A 19627-nucleotide genomic window follows, 5' to 3' on the forward strand; every position below is an offset into this window, starting at 1 on the left:
TGTACATGTGTTCATCTTTCACCCTCTCAACTAGAGTGGTGCGCCCTGCTTGTGTTTTGTCCGCTCAAAGTCATCATTTCTTGTTGGAGTGTACTTGAAAGGCCACTTATACACACTGTGTTGGGATTTGGGTTTTGGTTTTTTAGTCTTTTGGTTTTAGTCCTTTGAAACTTTTAGTCTTCTGGTGTTTTTTTTTTTTTTTAGTCCTTTAATCCCTTTGGTTTTTGGATTTTTAAAGTTCTTTATCATTAATAAATTATTTTTGTCCTTTTTTTCAAGTCTAATATTGGTGTCTAAGTCCTTATTAATTCCGTTTCCTGCGACTTTTCCCTCAAAGATCCTTGGTTTAGTTAGAGGAGGAGGAGGAGGGTGGTGGTGATGGTGGTGGTGGTGGTGGTGGTGGTGGTGGGGGTGATGGTGGTGGTGGTGGTGGTGGTGGTGATGGTGGTGGTGGTGGTGATGGTGGTGGTGGTGGTGTGCACACGTATCGACTATCTGATAGGTCTCGAGCCAATACCAGACCATGCAGAAACATGGAGCTAATAACGCTAATTATCCATCATGTGAAACGTCTAGGCAACAAGAACTCTGCTTTCACTGTATTCCAGTGGCATTTTGCCTGTCAATGGACTTTTATTTAGATGAACATTTTGAAGATATTTTGTTTAAGGTATGGGTGGTCACTGTTTCATGAAACCTGAAAGGGTCTAAAATGTTCACTTATTCATTGCATCGAGGGATTGGATGACAAACAAGCCATGCGTTTTAGACATGGGAAGAGTGAGCCAGTCAACATTTTTCTCCTGTGCAGAATTTAAGTACCTCTTTATCAAGTCACAGGTGGATGCAATTATCATTTTAAAAGTGATAATGATTTTCCCAATTTTGTAGTTTTCATGTAGTTTGTTGTTTGTTTTGATTTCTTGGGAAGTATTGAGGAGTTTTTTTAAAATAACGATTTTAGCACTTCGGATACTTCACTTTAGATACAAAGACAAATTAGCCCTCCTTTTGTTCATGTTCGAAATGCTGACTTGGGCATTATTTATGGGACCCAATTTCTGCATGGTGTATATTCAGTTCACGCCCTGTCATCATTCTGTGCCATACTTTTTAAAGTAACTGATAATCAATGCAACTGCGCCACATTTTTATCTACATCAATCCACCTTTTACCAGGGGCAAGTTTGATCATGCACCACTTGTTAACTAGTGGTTGGTTCGTGACGTACCTAGCGCGTGTGCAGTGAAGTTAAAGTGTGAACGACCCAAGTCAACCGTTGTCAGGTCATTAGGCCGGAGGGGAGAAATGGTGGCTGTAGGAAGCCCAAAATAGAGAAACTAAAAGTGAACATGGTAGTTTACTAGTGACATACTGTTTTGCGGCATTTTTCTTAACTGGTCCTCTCTGCGCTGCGCTATTAAAAACTGTTTATGGCGACTAACGATGCGACCAACCTTCATAGGCTGGTCGCGAATAGTTTGCTAGACTAGTCCATCAATCGTCGACTAGCGTGAGTTCAATCAGAGTTTGTAGAATTATGTGGTTAACTACTGTCTTCGATCAAACTTGTCCCAAGAAGCCAAATGGAGCGATGCATCGAAACAGAGAATCCGGTTTCTTCTTCCTGATGCAAACTGCAACGCAATTACTGAAATAATTCCCTTAAGAATCATTTTGTGACATCCAGTCATATAAAAACTGTGACCAACGCCCATTATAAGCGCGTCTATAAACGGTTAGAAACATGTAGCTGTTTAAAGTTAAACGCCTATTTGAAAATAAACGTGTTTCGGTCATCAGAAAGTATTACCAGTCGATAAACGTGTTCCTGTGTTTTGTTATTAACACCTACTGATTGTGTCATTGTGACTAAACTTATTAACATATCAACCACACGCATTTGTTTAAAAAATAAACACCACAACGTGTTATTTAGCTTTAAATTATTAACATTACATACGTTCATAAAGTGTTGCCAGGGCCCAATGGGCGCTGCTTACCACAAAATTCCGCGCTTATGATCTCCATTCTGCAGTATCTGTGTTATCTGATTACATAGAAACGTAAGAATTTGAATTCCCCAGACTAAAGACACTGTTGCTATGCCTCATGATTCGGGGCAAGCTTTTGCATAGCGACCACAATCTCTGGAGTGGACTGGTTCTTTTGTGCCGTTCTTATCCATTGAGAACAGTGTAATGTTGCAAGGCGTCTCTTACGTAACTAAGGAAAAGCTTCCCCTAATCACAAGGTACATATGCAGCAAGGTATGAGACGGAGAGAACCCCCCCTGCTTTGTGTTGGTCATCGTCTCGCAGGAATCTGGGGAATTCCTTTCAGACATCTTGGGGGGATGTGTTAAGTAACAGTAGTCTAGAATATGTATAGGGATTGGACATGTTGGGGGGGGTACCCCTCGGTCTCATTTCTTGCTGGGTATAACAAGGTAAAGCAACAGTGGCTTCAGTTGGAGAATCCCAATTGTTATGTTCACGTCAATTTAAAGAACTTAGTGTACCAGACTTTATTCAAATTTAACTTGCAAAAGGCTTGATGACTTTAACAGTCAATAACGAGCGCCCTCTACTAGTCCAATTTATGAACAATCAAGCAAAATCATAATACGTGTTAATCGTTTCCCCACAAACCCCCCTACTTAATTGATCTACTCCTGGAGATCATCTTGATTTACAATTGAAACTGTTAAGGACACTGCTTCAACAAGATAAAATCTGTATTGCTCCTGTGAACAACTTATTTAACAAAGCCTAACGCTTCAAACATTTTCTCTTATTCAGTAGAATACATCAGAGATATTTATCTACCAACACCTGTTTTCAAAATATTTTACAAGTTATCTGAGAGTTATCTGATACTGGGTCATCCCCTGTTGATTCAAGTGCACCCCGTCCACATTAAACCTCGGATGCTTTAGGCCGCGGTGGTGCCAGACCCACCAACGGTCCTCCTTTAGAGTTTCCGCCTCAAACAGCTTGTTGAAGGCTTCTTCATATTCCCGGTACGTGGCAAAACTGGCAGAAACACTACTACGCAAGGTCTAATATCAAACTTGGTCAAATCCGGACGAAGGTACAAAGCAAGTCGCATACAGACCTTGGAGTCACACCCACTGTACATAAATCATATAGTCCCTAGGTCAATTACCAAAATGGAGGGCTCTTCTCGGGCAATCATTTGGCAATAACGAGAAGGCATTAATACGACTAAGGGTCAGGCCTCCCTCTCCAAAGCAAGAAATTGGTACTGTTCCCCTCTCTAATCTATATTCACTATGGCTTTACGCCTACCAGATAAACGCTTCACAAAACTGTTACCAAATAACACGAATCCCATGTTCGGTACATGTGGTGCTAGAGGATGCCTCTTCCTCTCCAACTATGTTCAATTCAAATAATCAATATGTGTATTCGTAATTGACAGAAATAGTCTGAAACTCAGCAAAATCTTTCAATACAAAGTAATACTGGAATCACTTATTTACAGGTTATTTTACAACCATACGGGTACATGTAAATGTATAAACATAATGACCAACCACCCAAGTCCCCAAAGAAGAGTGAGGTGAAGAGGTCAGTCTGGCTCACAGGAGGAAGACTGGATACCCTAAGTCTCTTCCAAGAGCACACCCGAGTCCCATGCAACCACATGCTGCAGTCCCCTAATTAAGGAGGCTACTTTAAATCGGAGCGGGACAGCCTGTGTGGGTTGGAGTGAATCCCGCTTATTTCGTCTGTGTGACCTCCTTTGTGGAAGTGCTGGATTCATCCGATCTCTCAGGCCCGAAGGGGCTCCCTACTTTATCATTGTTTACGCCCTGCTCAAAGGTCATGTGACTCGGTGCGGTCTTGGTTACAAATCACATCAAATTCAGACTCATCGCTTAGCTCTGAGCCACTACCTGACTCCGACTCAGCAAGCGGATCTAAACGCAAGTATTTACGGTTTACTGTCTTTTCGGGTCCGCCATCCAATGGACGGATGCGATGCACGTCATCATGTGCATTTGTCCATGTTACAACATACGGTGCTCTATCGTAGGCATCGTTCAATTTGTGTTGACCCCTAAAAGTGCACTTTTTCAACGATACCTGTGAATCAACAGGTAAGGGTACAGCATTAACCTTACCATAGTGCATAGTTTCGTTCTGAAGAGCTCTTTTCCGTACTTCGAGCAGTTCAGACTGCTCCTGGACAAAGTCTTGTCCCCAGTTACAATCACTACGGCCCAAAGTGTATGGAGCCACACCGGCTGTGCAATGAGTAGAACTGTACACGAAGTGACAAGAAGTCAGGCTAACGTTTGCGTTCACTTTAACTGAATGATTTGAACAAACCGAACAGCGTTCTATTGAATCTTTCTGCCTGCGCATTTCCTTCTGGATGATACGGTGTAGTGCGCGACTTTTTTATACCGCACAAGGCCCATAATTCGCGTACCAGGACTCCTTCAAAATTCCTGCCTGTTCGCTGTGATTCTGTTCGGAAGCCAAATCTTGTAAACCAGCTGTCCCTAAGCACCCTGGCTAGAGTCTCGGCACTTTGGTCCCAACACGGAACTGCCTGCACGTACTTCGCGTACACATCAGTCATTACGAGAATGTCTTCATCCCCCCACGGCCCCGGTCGTTTTTAACGAAATCCGATGGCCAGAACTTCCAATGGCCTGAAAGCCAGCCTACTTTGGAGTAGGTTCTGACAGCTTTGCTTCAACAAAGCGCTCGTATTTCCGTATATGAGCTCGTACATCTGCTGCCATTCTCGACCAGTAAACGCGCCCTCGCAGAAGTGAACAAGCCCGGAAAACTCCCTGGTGTCCCCAGCCTTCCTGGCAACCCTCCATGGCCCCAGGGCGAACACATTCCCGGCCGGCATGAGTATTTGGAACACTTCCCCAGCAACAATCAGAAATACAACCATTTGGTGGAATTCACCCCTATGTCACATGACCCCTCATCGTCTCGACGGTTGTTCCATGTCAAGACATATCTAAACTGCTGCCCAAGTTTGGAAGAGTCCATTGGTCACATGTAGTATCTTATGGGTGCACCACTACAAATAAATTCCCATAGACAGCAGTGATAAATCCCCATACTTCACAAATATTTTTAAAATACTCACAACTCTTACAGGTGTTCAGGCTGCACAGAAAAATGATGTTCCACATGTCCTTCACACAACTTTCGGGGGGTTGACCAATGAATTTTTGAGAAATTTTCACCAGAAGCAGACCACCCCTAAAATGCATAAAAATGTCCCTGTCCAGAAAAGTAGCCATTTTGAAAAACGCTCCCTCAGCAAAATGGCTTAAATAGTGCCACTTTTAAACTCGATCGCATCCAAATTGCTCAGAATTGGAAGCCCTGAGTCCAGCCCAGAGGTCCAGTCTCATATTTCTTGAATTCCTCAGTTCCATGGCTCTCAGGACCCTCTAATATAGAATATTTTTAGTCTATAACTTTTATTAATGAGCTCGGCGGACATATTTAGGGCCTAATTACCAGGGTGCACCCTTATCGCTCAGTCCGCGTATTAGTTGTCTTGACATGGAACAGCCGTCGACACGATGGGGGGGTCAAGTGACGTAGTGTTCAACGAACTTATTTTAAAGATGGCGACTGTGAGTGCGAGCCCGTGAGATTGAATGGGTGAAGGCAAAAGACTGGAAAATACGAGAACAACGTGAGTGAAAGCATTCAACAAATGGCACTAAGAAAGCGTAGAGGCTAAGGATCATCTCTGTGTGCCAAAAAATTGCGGCTACGATTATAAGAGGGTGCACTGAACTTTTTGACTACGCCGACACGCAAATTGCATATACGGATGTGTGGCTAAGGACTGAGCGGTAGCGAGAGTCCGTGCCACACTAGTGGGGCTACCTTACTATATGTACAGGCTTTGAGCGTTAGTGTTGTAACGAAAGTGCGACTTAGCTTAGTTTAAAAAAAAAATAGTCAATGTAGGGAGTCCCCCGGTGAGTAATGTCAGGGGAAGGGTCATGTGGACAGAGCGTGCAGCGTTGTGATGGGCTGCATGCTGTCCAGCAGTGCTGTGTGCCCGATGGATGCGCGGGCAGTGCAGTGAAAGAAAAGCCATAAGATATGCAGTCTTTGTTTATGGGCGGCCAAAAGGCCAAAATTAATTTTAACAAAAATAAACTAACACATACCAGCGCAGCGTACAGCTACAGGCAGGCGCAGCGCAGGAAGGTGCGGGCCAGGAGGTGTATATGGAAGGGGCCTAATCATACATGTCGCCTCTACATCTTAAGTTTGGTGGAGTGGAGTACTGCCGCCACCATGAATTTCAAGTTTTTTGGGGACTGTTTTCCAAAGTTAAGAGAAGTGTTTCTATGGCTGAGAAAATAAGGGAAACCGTCTGTGCAATCAAGATTCAAGGAATAATCGGTCAATTTTATCCTTTTGCTATTAAAACGGGGTTTTTTTCAGGAATATTTCCAGAAGATTGCTGCCGTGAATTATTATTTTTTTATAGAAAGGAGTGGATTGGATTTGTTATCGGCATCAACAGGGCCACTTCCCACTATTTTCTTAATGTTTGATTTTTATACAGCTTCATGGACAAGCGGTCTTCGCTGATGTATTTGAGTACTTTTTTGCGACCAGCATAGAGAGATTTATTAGGTTAATGTCGCTTTGAATACACTGGTAGAGATACAAGCGTTTGTGCCGACCGGAGCTTCCTAGAAAGTATGTTTGAAATTTGCTTATTTTTAGGGTACAGTACTTAACTAGGAAGTCATTGATGTGGTGTCATGCAAGGTCACGATAGTGGATAAGTAGTGATGCCCGTCTAACCAGTAGATATTACGTAATTTTGGCGGCCTCTCGAACAATCAGAAGGCCGGATTCCGTCCCACGTGACCCTAGTTTGCATAATTTGAGGAACGGGAATATTCCATTGTACACAGGGGTGTAGGTAATTTTAGGAGGGTCTGTGGTGGCATTTAAAAAATACAGGAAGGTACCATTTACTGTGTATTGTGGCAAGTGAAGTTATTGCGCTGATTGAAAGACCATAGTGTCTTAAGAATTTCTTCTCTGACTGATTTTCTTTGTATTTGGACGGAGACCTACCTTTGGCCTAGAAATAGCAAAAGGTCACACCAATAGGCATGAGCATAATAATTGTGATAGTAATAAAAATATGAATAGGAATGAGGTGTAGGATAAAATGTATGGCACAAGATGGCCTAGGGACGAATAGGTATAGCATAGGGTCGGAAAGGGTAGTACAAGATGACCTTGTGTATGGGATAAAATATGAATAAGGAATAGCATGGGGTGAAGACTTTCGGCACAACTTGACCTTTCTTATGAAATAGGATGATACAAAATAGTGGTGAGTCATAGGTGGTGTGATGTCATGAAAAAAATACTGAATGGCCCACTAGGAGATCCTAAGGTAATCAAGGAGTAGGAAGTGATAACCCCTAAACAAAAGGCCGTACGTGCCTCCGGGTATTGAGAGGAGATAATTCCTAGACAGTGGACTGTACGGAGTGGGTTGGCTGTGTCGGCGGACTATTGTGTTAATGATCATTTTATGTACGTAGGAAGTGAGCGTTGGTACGTCTGACTTAATCTTTGGACACTAAAGGAGAGAGGGCGCTCACATGGTCTTGCGTTCAGCTTACTATGGCTACCGAGATCTGATCGATTCGCGAAGAAGACTCTTTTGTCCCTAGCTGAATTTCTTAATCGTTTGAATTTGAATATTTTACACTGTATATGTATATGGTTGGGCTCTGGCTGAAATAATCTTTTGAACTGGTGTTTTACGTCGGTTACCCTGTACATGTGTACGGTTTTGCAAAATTAGAGCGGAGCGTTAATTCTGTACTGTTGTGCTTCATTGTTGAACCTAAATGTAAAATACGGCATTATTTAAAAAATTAAGAATTCTTAGGGGTGGCATGGCGTCAGTAAGGGATTTTTAACACGTAGCAAAGGGGAAAATTTATTCGTCGTGCTGTGGAATATTGTGCAGAAGTTCCGGCCAATATCCAACCTGAGAATTATTATTCGATAGTCATACCGATAAGTATAACACAAAACAAATTCAGTGGACTTCACATATTGGTTTCTGGTAGGTTGGTACTGGTACCGTTTTATTTCCTGTTGTTCATCATTGATGTTTTACAATAATTATCTTAGTAATTTCAAGAATTACTACAAGGGTGATTACCGGAAGTTTGTTAAATTTAAATCAGAGGCATAATACATGTACTCATTCTTTTTGGAACCATTTGCCTCTACAGACTGTTATCTTTAAGGCATGCTCCTCTTCGTCATGAAACAGTCCGGCAAAATTGTCAGCATATTTAGGCAAAACTCTATCCAAGGCTTTGTTGACTTTCATGCCTTTATCAAGTTTTCCATCGAGATCATCCACAATGTCCTTATGAGTTTCATTATCCCTCAACTTAAGGTAATTTGACAGGAACTGCTTATAGTTGTCGAAAAAGTCTTGCTTGACTGCCAAGAGGGTCTTTCTGTTTGCCTTCTGCCTGGCTTGATCTTCATCCATGCCTTCGTTGACGTACTTGTCATATTTTTCATCCCTGATCTCCCTATTTGCTTCTCTGGCTTCAGCCAGCCAATCTTGGTAGGTGGCATTGTCTTCCAATTCTGAACTGTCTCCATCCGAGGTTTAGTCACCAACCTCCTCAACCGGTTTCTGAGTTAATATCGTCAACTTAATTCATGTCTGATTCATCCTCAACGTGGATATTTTCCATGTGCTTCTCTAGATTAGACTTTTAAATCATTTGTCACACTGGTGAAAAGCATAGGGCTTGACTTCAAAAATACTGTTCATGTTGACCCAAGGGGGGATGATCTTTGAATGACACAAAACAAATGAAATCGTTTAATTTTATATATACAGGTATATATGTATTTCACTGCTTCTGATTTGCACATTTCATTGTTTATTTTACTCATTTTGCTCTTTTTATTGCTCAAACTGCTCTTTTTTGCTCTTTCCACAGTGTTAAATTGCTCTATTTATTAATCAAATTGGTCTTTTTATTGCTCAAACTCGAGTCCACATTCATTGCCGTTTTACTGGCTTTGTTTTTGTTGTACAATAAACCAGAAGTGCCTTGTGTGTTTCGAAACTGCATGTAGGTGTCCAGTCGCATTCAAGTTGGTGCCTTATTTAGCAGGCTCAGTAATCAATTCCTTCGGCGGCACATTTCCACCCAAACGGACCTGTACCCCTTTGCGTTGAGGATGCTTTATTAATCTCTCGTCAGAGGAAGAAACGAGGTTCGAGAGATCTCGCCACAGTATGACAATCCCGTCCAAATCGAAAAAAAGAGTAGGCTTACTAACGCTGCACTCAATCTATTGATTATGTGACATTGTTAAATATGTGATGTTGTCACACAATTATGTGATGTTGGTTCCATAAGCAGGAACATTGGACGGAAACTGTGACAGCACAACCACACAAGGCTAATTATGGTTAAAAACCTTTAATTTGCCAGTAGAGTCGGATCCAACTCTGTTGTCTTGCCCAATATTACAAGGAACTAACTTTCGCTGTTCCGGGAGAAGGGGGGGAGGAGGCGGGGGTCCGGGAAGAGGTTGAAGCCACTGCGGTCTGGGGAGATGGCAAACAGAATCCCCGGATCCGGCTTTTAGGTAAACGACCTTGAGATATAATTTGGTGCTACACAACTACAGCATGGTTTGTGAGGAAGTGGAAATTATTGGTCCTGAGGTATAGGCTATGACGTAACTATATCGATAAAGGGGTAACTTTTTGGGGGCACCCGGGGTGCACATTTTGTTAAGGGCACGCCACAAAAAAAATAGGCTGTGACTGCATAGCTGTATAAAATCAACAGAGATTTCGAATGAGGGGGGGGGCAATCCGAGGGGGCGGTACGGACATCTGCTGGGAGGAAGGGCGTACCCCCCGTGTAGGCTACTTACACCAGGTGTACGTCAGCTCTACTATCTCCCTGCGCTACGCGTATTGGTCGGCTTAATAACATTGTGCCACACATATGGATGGAAATGTACTTGAACTTTCCGTTTTGCCTCATAATGTTTAATTTGACTTTGAATTTGCAAAATGCCTGCTGGGAATGGTTGTATGCTGGGGGTGGTGTCGTTCCCTGCTGTCAGTACAGTGTATTTGAGTGGCAAATTCGTCTTTTGTTACTCAGTTGAATAATATAGACATTCTTATTACCGAAAATAGGTCACTTGGGAGACATTCCCATAGGAACGTGCACAAAACTTTTCAAACTTTACCGTCCCATAATTCAATATTCCCTAATCCGATCCGATCTTAATCAAACTTTGCATGTTTTCCTTTCAGACCCTAATCTATCATCTCTCAAAATGTGGACAAAAAATTTCCTCCTTTTTGTAGTTGGAGCATTAGGGAGACATCGAAATATCTCCCTAATGTTGAAAAATTTACCACAAAATGTCTCCCAAGTGACCTATTTGGAAATATTCGGGTTCTTTCGTAGATCATTTTGGTGCATCAGCTGTGTGCAGCGTTCCAGACTTTTTCAAGATTTAGCATCTCCGCTGTGAAAGTGTGCGACTATTAAGCTTCTAGTGAAAAGATTGAATCATGTCGTTCGGTTTGCACTAGACGGAGCGATAAAAAAATTCCAGTCGTTTCAAAGCTTTATCTTTGTCCGAAGAATAGGCCTTTGCCATCCCCACAAGAGAATTATAAAAATCTGAAGTGGTATGAGTGGCCCCAATGCAGAACCGCTCCTCCCTGGCTTCTTTATGCCAGATACTGTGCAGTGATTGGCTTAATTGTCTATTGCTTTGGGAAGCAGAGATTGCTCATAAGATTTAGATTGGGATTTATGGAGTTAGGGAACACTGTAGTACGTTGACATGTAATAATTCTGAAAATGTCCGTGGCAAATTCCCCCACACTTACTCAAAAGGAGTCTTTAAATAAGCTGGTGGAAGTCATAAATATGCTTGCATCGTATAAAAACTCGTGGTAGCTCCTTTTATTTAATAAATGCTTATAATTAATTAGTTGCAATTATTCAAACTCTCCTATCCATGCAGCCTTATAAAGAGATAATCCCGGGATGAATTTTTCAGCCAGTCATCACTACCACGGTGAGGGGCGAATTGTCCAACATATCATAATTAAAGCCAATATCGACAACTTAACTTTTCGATCTGAAGATGCGGTTTTAGATGTCGGTTGTGGATCGGGCGAAGAGACCAAAACAATAGCATCAAAAGTCAACAGTGTAACAGGTAAAACCAGTCGCATTTATGTCCATAGAATGAACATTTTCAAATACACTAATAAAAAAATTTAGGGTATTTCTAAATCTGCTGCTTCGATGTCTCGCGATTTTAGTCTCTTGGTTACACTTAAACCGCGTACTTGATCATTCCACAGGTTACTGTTTTGACACCAGTCTTCGGTATCTAAGTTCCAGTCCATCCCAACCTCGAACCTCACTATTTGTGTTGATTCTTAGCTAAACCATAAAAAGCCAAACTTTTTTTCTAAGCCCCTGTTGATATCGTGTGCTTGAGACAGACAAACTTTATGGTCAAATTCTACATTTTCTGTACAAATGTGTATGGAGGTATGTCAGTATATGTACATGTACATTTTTCTACTGAGCTATGATAGGCGTTTGATGATCTGCACAGATTAAAATCATGCGAACCATAGGAAGGAATATGACCTAGGGCAATTATTAATGTCCACAGTATAAAAGACTTGGCTTCACTTTTGCTGATTAATTTGGGTAATATCTGGATGACTGAAATGGATGGTAATGAAATATTAAATACTTTAGACACCATTTCTCTTTGCTCGGGTTTGCCTCCGAAGTACTATTGTCGTGATTCTGCACTTAGGTTCTTAGACCACAGAAACAAATGCAAACATTTTCACGGAGAAAGCAGATGTTTTCAAGAAGAATGGACACCCCAGTAATGACTTTGTCCCAATTTCACCAGAATAAATCCCTGCCTGAATAAATCCCTGTGTCGAGGTCAAGATATGTTGTGACTTAGTAATGGGTGTCGCTGTGCAGCAGATTTGAACTTGTGCTTCCTCGGCAAAGTAACGTTGTTCCAGTTGAAGCGGATTTACTCATATGTATAATATCAACTCTTTTCCAGGTATCGATTCTTCGAAAGAAATGATAGCAGTTGCCCGTCAGAGCAAAGCGGCTTCCAATATCACATATCTCATAGGGGATGCTCGGGATGTAGGAGATAACCCAGATTGGAAGGGAAAGTTCGACAAGGTTGTGAGTTTTTTCGTACTTCACTGGATCCCCTTCGCAGACCAGCCGAGAACCTTGAAGGGCATCGTGAGATGCTTGAAGCCGGGAGGGGAGGGGCTGGTCATTGTGGACAAGGATAACGAAGGCCTTGAACTGCCAACTGCGGCAAACCTTTATGTCAAGAACCACGAAAAGTGGGGCGAGTTCGTAAAGGTACGGCAAGCTAAGCTCCTGACAATTTAACCTTCACTCGGTTACGTTGGCTTTACTGGGTGCACATGGAAGCGTTGAGCTTCAGTTCTATATTTCAAGGGATTCTACTCGAGAAACTTTCGTGTACGTATTGAATTCTGAAGAAACCCTCTTAACGTCCATATTTCTGGGCGGTGGGGGCAAAAAAACCTCTGAAAGTGACCTCCGATGTCACTGAATTTCGTTTTTTGCTCTGAAGCAACTATAAAGCAACAGTTACTATGATATCATTTCCCCAATTTACAATTCCACGCTAAACCACCGTTAATGTTGTTGTTCACATTCTCACGCAAAGCTGCATTTCTTGTATAAAATATTCAAAATAATTATGATCTCGCCAAAGTCGATATACAATTTGAGCCTCTCAATCTTTGAAGAAGAAATCGGAATACCGGCACATAATACAGGTGATTTGGGCAGACTGTATAAGCCTACTTAGACTACTTCACTAATTCTCTCACTATTCTGGGACAGCTGTGCGAAAGCGTAGCAGTACACAGCAACAGTTACAATGACTCCCATCCATGCCCCAGTTGTCCAGGAATGAGTGAATAATTTGAAGAGATAAAAAAATTCAATCTTCAATGCTTTTAACCAAAAAGGAATGTAAAAGAGTTTTATACACTGGAGAATAGTACAAAGTTGTAGAAAAAAAATGTGTCTTACAAAATTTCATTGCAGCTACACTCTAAATGCGAGAAGTTCTTTACACCCGGCCTTAATTTTTTTTTTGCTCTCCACGAAGAAGTTGGGGGATGATTTAATAGGCCATTCCCCGTTCGAATAGGAGGTATCTGCTCTGAACAGAAACAATAGAGGACGTATTTTTTACACAGCCCGGGCAACCGATTTCTATTTGAATGTACCGTATGGTCTTCCCGCGTGTGCTTGGTGCATGTACTCAACCCCCCCCCCCAAAAAAAATTTTTTTCTCACCACCCTGTCTCTTCTTAACCGATGAAGGTACACTTAAGCTCATAGCTTAATTTCTTTTTTCTTTCTTTCACAACTCTTGGACTAAACTATGATTATTCTATACGTTGGGTGAAGGTTAAAACTTACTATAAAATACAAATTATTACAGGGCTACGAGTCGCCTGTATACATGTGGAACCGATCCATTCCAGACACTGTTCAACTGTTAAAGACGTTTGGTTGCGCAAGTGCAACGTGTGAAATCAAGACGAAGGAGCTGCGCATGTCTGAAGTTCAAACAAAACGTAAGGCTGTTTTTTATGATTTTTCTAAAACGGAGAGACAAACGTCAGGGTTCAACTTTTCAAAACGACGTTTGTCAAGGTGAACAACGACGTTTGTTTGTCCATTTTAGATCAGCATTTCCATGTAGTTTCATGTAGTTTCCTTGAATTTACAGTCTAAAATCAAGTTTCACAATTTTGACCACTTCCATGTCATCAAACGTGACATATCCAGCGGAAGGGGAGGGGGAGTTGCCCTCCTGGAAATATGTTTGCTATTGAATGCGCCAAAATCTTAGCAATGATTAGACAATATTCTTTGCTTTGTTTCTGGGGAATGATCATGGTTGATGAGGATTCTTTTGCTGATTAAACAATTCGGACAAATTTTCCATTTTGGCTCTATATTTAAAAAAAAATCCCTCCATCTTTGTTATGTGCTCGCCAGGTCACTGTTTCTGCCACTGGCTTATTTTCCTTTTCAATGAGGGCCCTCTCGCTTTTCCTCTCATACCGTAGTGACTGCCACTCTATCTAACCTTTGACCCTCTTTTCTTACCAGATGTCCAGCTGATGTTCATTAATCCATTCGCTGTTACCACCACACCATGGACTTTTGTATTTCTTTGATCCACCTGTTTGTTTTAAGATCTCTCTTGCTATAATTGTAGGGAAGTTGGAAGTTCAAGCCTCTTCATCTCTCTCTCTCAAGTTTCGCTTCGATGTGTCATTGTCGGCAAAGACAGGGCTGGATTAAGTTTAGTTAGAATATCCATGTTTCTGCTAAAGGCTGCCCATACAGATGTTTTGGTGTTTTTGTGATTCATTTGATTTTTTTCATTTGCTAAAACCTCCCGTCTAAAGCTAAAAATATTTAGTTAGTACTTCGGTAACCACATTGAATTCTTTCTGTGCTGAGTGTTAAGCATTTAGATTTGTATATTTGAACGAAAATTCAGAAAAGTTTCTTTTTTGTCCTTAGTGTTTCTGAGGACGAGCCTGGGCGAAATGCCTTTGATACCGGCTGTCGAGCACGAGGCATTCCTTGATGACTTATGGCAATGGGCGGTCTCTCACTACCAAACCAAGGCTCCTGAACGGGGGTACATCTACCTGTTAATCGAGTCTGTGGTCATACATTTTCGTAAATAATGGGCAGAGATCTGGTCTTCAATTGGTTGCAACTTTCTTCTGTGCTTTCCCTGAAGGTGGTTTTTAGGTCGTCCTGAACTTTTAACGAATTCCCCTCTTTATTCGACTCTACAATAGATTACGTTTCTCTATCGATAGAGGGTATCGATACGTTATTGTTTGCTCCAGTGGGAAAAGTGTAAATGATTAATGTGCAAGCTTAACAACTATCCGATTACTTCCTAGACCAAGACTATGCTGAAGACAGCAAATCATTAATGCATCAGAGGCGGTTAAGGCATTGCGCAAGCTGGACTGATTATATACTCTTTAAATGTTTCTTTGGCATTTTCCTCAGTGATACCCACCCCTTCAAAAGTCGTTTAATTAAGCTACTGTGCGCATACAATTACCATTCGGCTGTGGTCGCTGCATGTGTAAAGTGCTCGGGGGGACGCATTCAACTCAGCTCTAGTACGTTCTGAGTCATGTTATGACCAAAAATGTTAATTCAGTTCAGAATTAATGCAGTTCTGTAAATTTTGTGTAGGGAACTGTGCCTTAGTAAGGGCGCCCTCATCCTTCCAAAACTTTCTTTTGCATATGCATGTCACGAGGTAATTAACGAAAAGTTTTTTTAATTTTTGGCGCTTTCCGTGTACGCAGTGTTAAGGTGGTCATATTGGTTTTAGGGTCTCGAATGTAAAACCGTTTCCTTTGTATTTTGCTTCTATTTATTTGAAGAGAGCATATGCTCCTAAGTGTGGGAGAGTGTCAATGCTTCAAACCCCCAGTAAGTAGTAAGTAATTATTATATAAATATTTCTCACGATCTTTGATAGAAATTGTAAGATTTCAGGCGTGTCAACGAGATAACTTTGTTCTGTATGTATACCGTGCTATACTTTACTGTTCAGCCAGCTGTTGGCCATGTGATAACCTTTGACCATCACATCCATTGTATTATTATTTACGGTGCAGCCATTACACCAAGATGTTCGGATCAATACCCTTTGGTATAATGATAAAATCTAAGTGGGTCGGAGATGTATTTATTACAAGCATTGAGACTCAGCCGGAGTCTAGTATGTCCTCGATTTATTGGATGGTAATGGGAAATTTCTCTCTTGTGCGGATTTTAAGGAGTTTAATCCAAGAACCAATTTTTTGGAATATGTAGGAGTAATTAAGGCTTAAGTTAGTTTTTCCAAGTTTGTTGAATTTTCTTTGATTACTTTTAATTTAAATACTCTTTTAAGTGATTAAAAGGTTCTCATGGCATTTTTGTAGTGTTGACTTCGAGTAAGAAAATTTCCCGTATACTTTTATGACCAAATGGAACAATAAGCTTCAAATAGACTATCTTTCTAAATGGTCTTCTGTTTTTAATAATCCTTTCAATGCACCATTGATACTAGGTTAAGGTGGTTCCAATCCATAAAATGTTGGGTACAAATAGCTTTTTGTTCAAAATGAATAAGTCTACAACGAAACGAAACCATTTTCCACATTTTTGGTTCTTGTGCTTATACTGTCTCCTGGTCTGCTGTGGTTACCTTTTCAAAAAAAATCTAACGACGAAGCCAGAATGATAATCTTCACATTTTGGTGAAAGGAGGATTTCTTTACCGTGAATTGTCCAAGTACTGATTTGATCACCCTGAACGATTTATAACGAAAACTGAAGTTATGATTAATCATATAAACTAAATCTGCTTGCCCTAAAGAAGGTACTCAGCTACCGAAAGCTTGGCAATCACATTATTCCAGAGCACTGATTTGATATATTTTTGTCGATATTCTGATCACGGTGCTACGCAGCCCTCCGATGTACAAATAATGTAGAAATACATGTAGATTTGCTTTCAATTTAATACATATCTCTTAGTCTGGCAATCCGTAGAATATTTTATTTCTGGTTTGTACATTCGATACATTGGACAAATTAGACTCAATTTTCTTACATGTCAATGGTTTAATTTTCACTCTGCCTTCTGTTTGTTTTATTCATGACTGGCCCAGTAATTCTCGTTTTACCTTTATTCTAATTACGGCGATGTCTGATTTTGCGACTAGTTCAGTTGTATTGGACCAGGTTGAATATTCTAGTAGAATGTAAATTTATGTTAATCTCTTCACTAGAGAAAGTGAATAGTTTGAAACTTATCGATTCGAGTTAGATTCCTAATTAGGCCCCCTTTCTGTTTCTGTGTTTCCAGAATGTTGTCGTTGTTCCTATACGGCCAATAAAATAATTATACAGAAGCAACCATTAGAGGATCCTGCTTGTATCGTGGTGATGTGGAGTTGCGCTTCTTGTCTGCACCAAAGTTCTGGCCAAGGCGACGCTTGGTCGGAGAGACCAAGCGTCGCCTTGGTGACCGTTTCGCGGAACACTTGCGAAGTGTTCGCCAACAAACACCTGGTCTCACTGTTGCGCAGCACTCTTGCGCGCCGCCACATACTCTCGGTGACGTAGGCGTCTGCATCCTGCAGAAAGCGTCATCCGATGTACAGCGTAAGGAACTGGAGCAGCGCGTCATTTTTTAACTTGGAACGCTGCATCCAGGGGGAATGAACGTGGATTTTTCCGCGTTCATTCAGAACTGAATCTGCTTGCCCTGACGAAGGTACTCGGTTACCGAAAACTCGGCAATCACATATTTCAGAGCACTGGTTTGATATTATATTCTTGTCGATATTCTGATCACGGTGCTGCGCTGCCCTTCCATATTTCTCGGTTTGTAAGTGACTTCGTCACAAAGGCGGACGCGCCACAATTTGCAGGCTCTCATTGGACAATCGCTGAAGTTGCGCGTTAATTTCCAGTTCCATGGTTCCATGTAAACCGGAATGAACGTGACGCATTTTATATGGATGTGACAAACAGTCTTTTTTACCTCACACACGTGCGCATGCGGCTACCACTCTCCCATTCCGGCCTTCAAACCTTCAAAAAAGCAGCATTTAGCAGCAAAGGGAACAAAATGTGTTTTCTGTTGCAGATCCAGAACTCATGAGCGGTGGAGATGTTTAATTAATACGGGCGATTCACGAGAATAGGCCTGACCACTCTTTGATCCATACGGCAAAGACATGGAATAAAAAGACCGCAGTGCGTGCGTACGCGCCCATTCACTGTGAGATTATAGTGCGCGATTTTTGTGGTCATTGAAGGGTGCATTCCACCAAATGGTTGTATTTCTGCGCACGAGCTCATTAATATTTTCTGATCCTACGTGTTTTTTACAATAAGACATGCCATAATCAGGAGGCATCATAGAAAATTTCTATAAATCCCAAATTTGGGACTGATAGTTTCCAGTTCGGGGTATTTCTTTCACAAAAAGACCCAAATTGCGGGCCTATTTTGGATAGAGGCGGGCGGCTACATTCAGAAATGAGCGCTTAGTTTTACTGCTGTTTGGGGGTATCTTCCTTGAAAGGCGAATAAAAAAGATGTTCGTGGCTCACTCCCATGAAATTGAAACGAAAAGTAATCTTCTGGCCATAATCGTGAATTTCCAGTAAAAAAAAGGGAGGCCAACCTCTTCACGAGAGTCAGTCCGATTTTGCACTGTTTTCTATGGGCGCATATTTGGTGTAGTGCAACCTCATGGACGCGCAAAATGAACATAAAGCGTCTAGCACGTCTAGCACGCACTGATGAGGCCGATCTTGCGCGCGCGTTGCTGGTCCTGAATCTGTTACACTGGATACACTGTTTAATTGCGTGCGTCCTGTTTGTGACGCATTTAAGTTGTGTGAAATGTTTATTTCCATGTAAGTTGCTAGGCTAGCACTGGGTGCGTTCAGCTGTTCCTTGTGACGTAGGCCATAGTCAGTTTATGTCGAAACAAAAGTTGGAGCCGAAATCCTGGTCATCGCGTCGCATAATTCCCATGGAGAAAACTTTGAATCAAACAAAAAACATTCCATAAAGCGCATGTGTACGATAACAAATCGGGCAGTGAAACAATATTTAACGGGACCAGCAACAGAGCTCTTTTTATCCCGGTAGCAGCATCTTTTTAGTTTCTGTGAACATCATTCGAAAGTTACCAAATGGCGAAGACTAGGGTGGATGATAATAATAGCTTCAAAGTTGGGCTTGCTTGTCACTAAACAATAAATCTTCCATGAGCTCAAACAAGAACATTGCCCTCTTCTGGAACATCTATCTCAACGTGAATCAGGTAAGCTTAGGTGTCTTTCAAAAGAATGTTTTCCTCAAAAGATGTTTTAGAACTTAACAAACATAACAGTTTAAAGGCCTATTAATGTTGCACTTATTTAGGCTTCATCTGAGGTCGGTTACAGTTATTTTCTTATTGGGAAAATTGTGCTGCGTGGGAGTATAAAACAAAGCATGCCATTCGGCGAAAGTGTACATTAACAAACCGGGCAGTGGAGCGATACCAACCTAAGGACAAGCTGCAGCGGTTTTTCTCTAGGAGTGATGAAACCTTTTGAGTTTGGCTGGCTTCGTCTAGAACTCCATTAGCATAATGATTTAAAGGCAAATTTTTGTTACATTCAGGGAAACACGGTACCATGCATGAAACGTATAAAGGCAAAAGAGTGAAAACCTCACTTAAACAGGGTGAGTCCTTTTCAATCCACCCAATAAGAATGAAAACCGCTCTGAGAGGGGTGACAACCGCTCCAAAGAATAAAGGAACTACTCTTCGAAGAAGTCTATTTTTGACTGATTTTCAATGTTTAGAGAGTGATTTTCACGCTTTTGAAGAG

At 41.4% G+C, this 19627-nt stretch overlaps 2 protein-coding genes across 16 annotated transcripts in view; both read left to right on the forward strand.

The window, feature by feature from the left end:
• The first annotated feature begins 5621 nt into the window (after positions 1-5621).
• Positions 5622-17150, forward strand: LOC110989269 (juvenile hormone acid O-methyltransferase-like). Of its 3 annotated transcripts, XM_087148187.1 has the most exons (6): positions 5623-5704; positions 6596-6732; positions 11104-11301; positions 12187-12506; positions 13630-13765; positions 14727-17150. In XM_087148187.1, exons 3-6 carry the CDS (start codon positions 11127-11129, stop codon positions 14894-14896), a joined length of 801 nt encoding a protein of 266 aa, XP_087004313.1. In that variant the 5' UTR covers positions 5623-5704; positions 6596-6732; positions 11104-11126; the 3' UTR covers positions 14897-17150. The 3 variants fall into 3 exon arrangements, with proteins under 3 accessions (XP_087004312.1, XP_087004313.1, XP_022109230.2); XM_087148186.1 differs by lacking the exon at positions 6596-6732 and having other exon boundaries at positions 5622-5704; XM_022253538.2 differs by lacking the exons at positions 6596-6732; positions 11104-11301 and having other exon boundaries at positions 5625-5704.
• A 1577-nt stretch (positions 17151-18727) lies between these two features.
• fbxl4 (F-box and leucine rich repeat protein 4) overlaps positions 18728-19627 on the forward strand; it is a 70148-nt gene continuing 69248 nt past the window's right edge. For 2 of the 13 annotated variants that reach the window (XM_087147909.1, XM_087147910.1), the window contains exon 1: positions 18728-19071. The gene's annotated coding sequence lies outside the window, so the exon portion shown is untranslated. The remainder of the gene's footprint in view (positions 19072-19627) is intronic. The other 11 variants (XM_087147907.1, XM_087147908.1, XM_087147899.1 and 8 more) reach the window with 9 other exon arrangements.

Source organism: Acanthaster planci, linkage group LG17, assembly GCF_054643075.1.
Source record: "Acanthaster planci isolate LZ-2023a linkage group LG17, COTS_SCS, whole genome shotgun sequence".
NCBI lineage: Eukaryota > Metazoa > Echinodermata > Asteroidea > Valvatida > Acanthasteridae > Acanthaster > Acanthaster planci.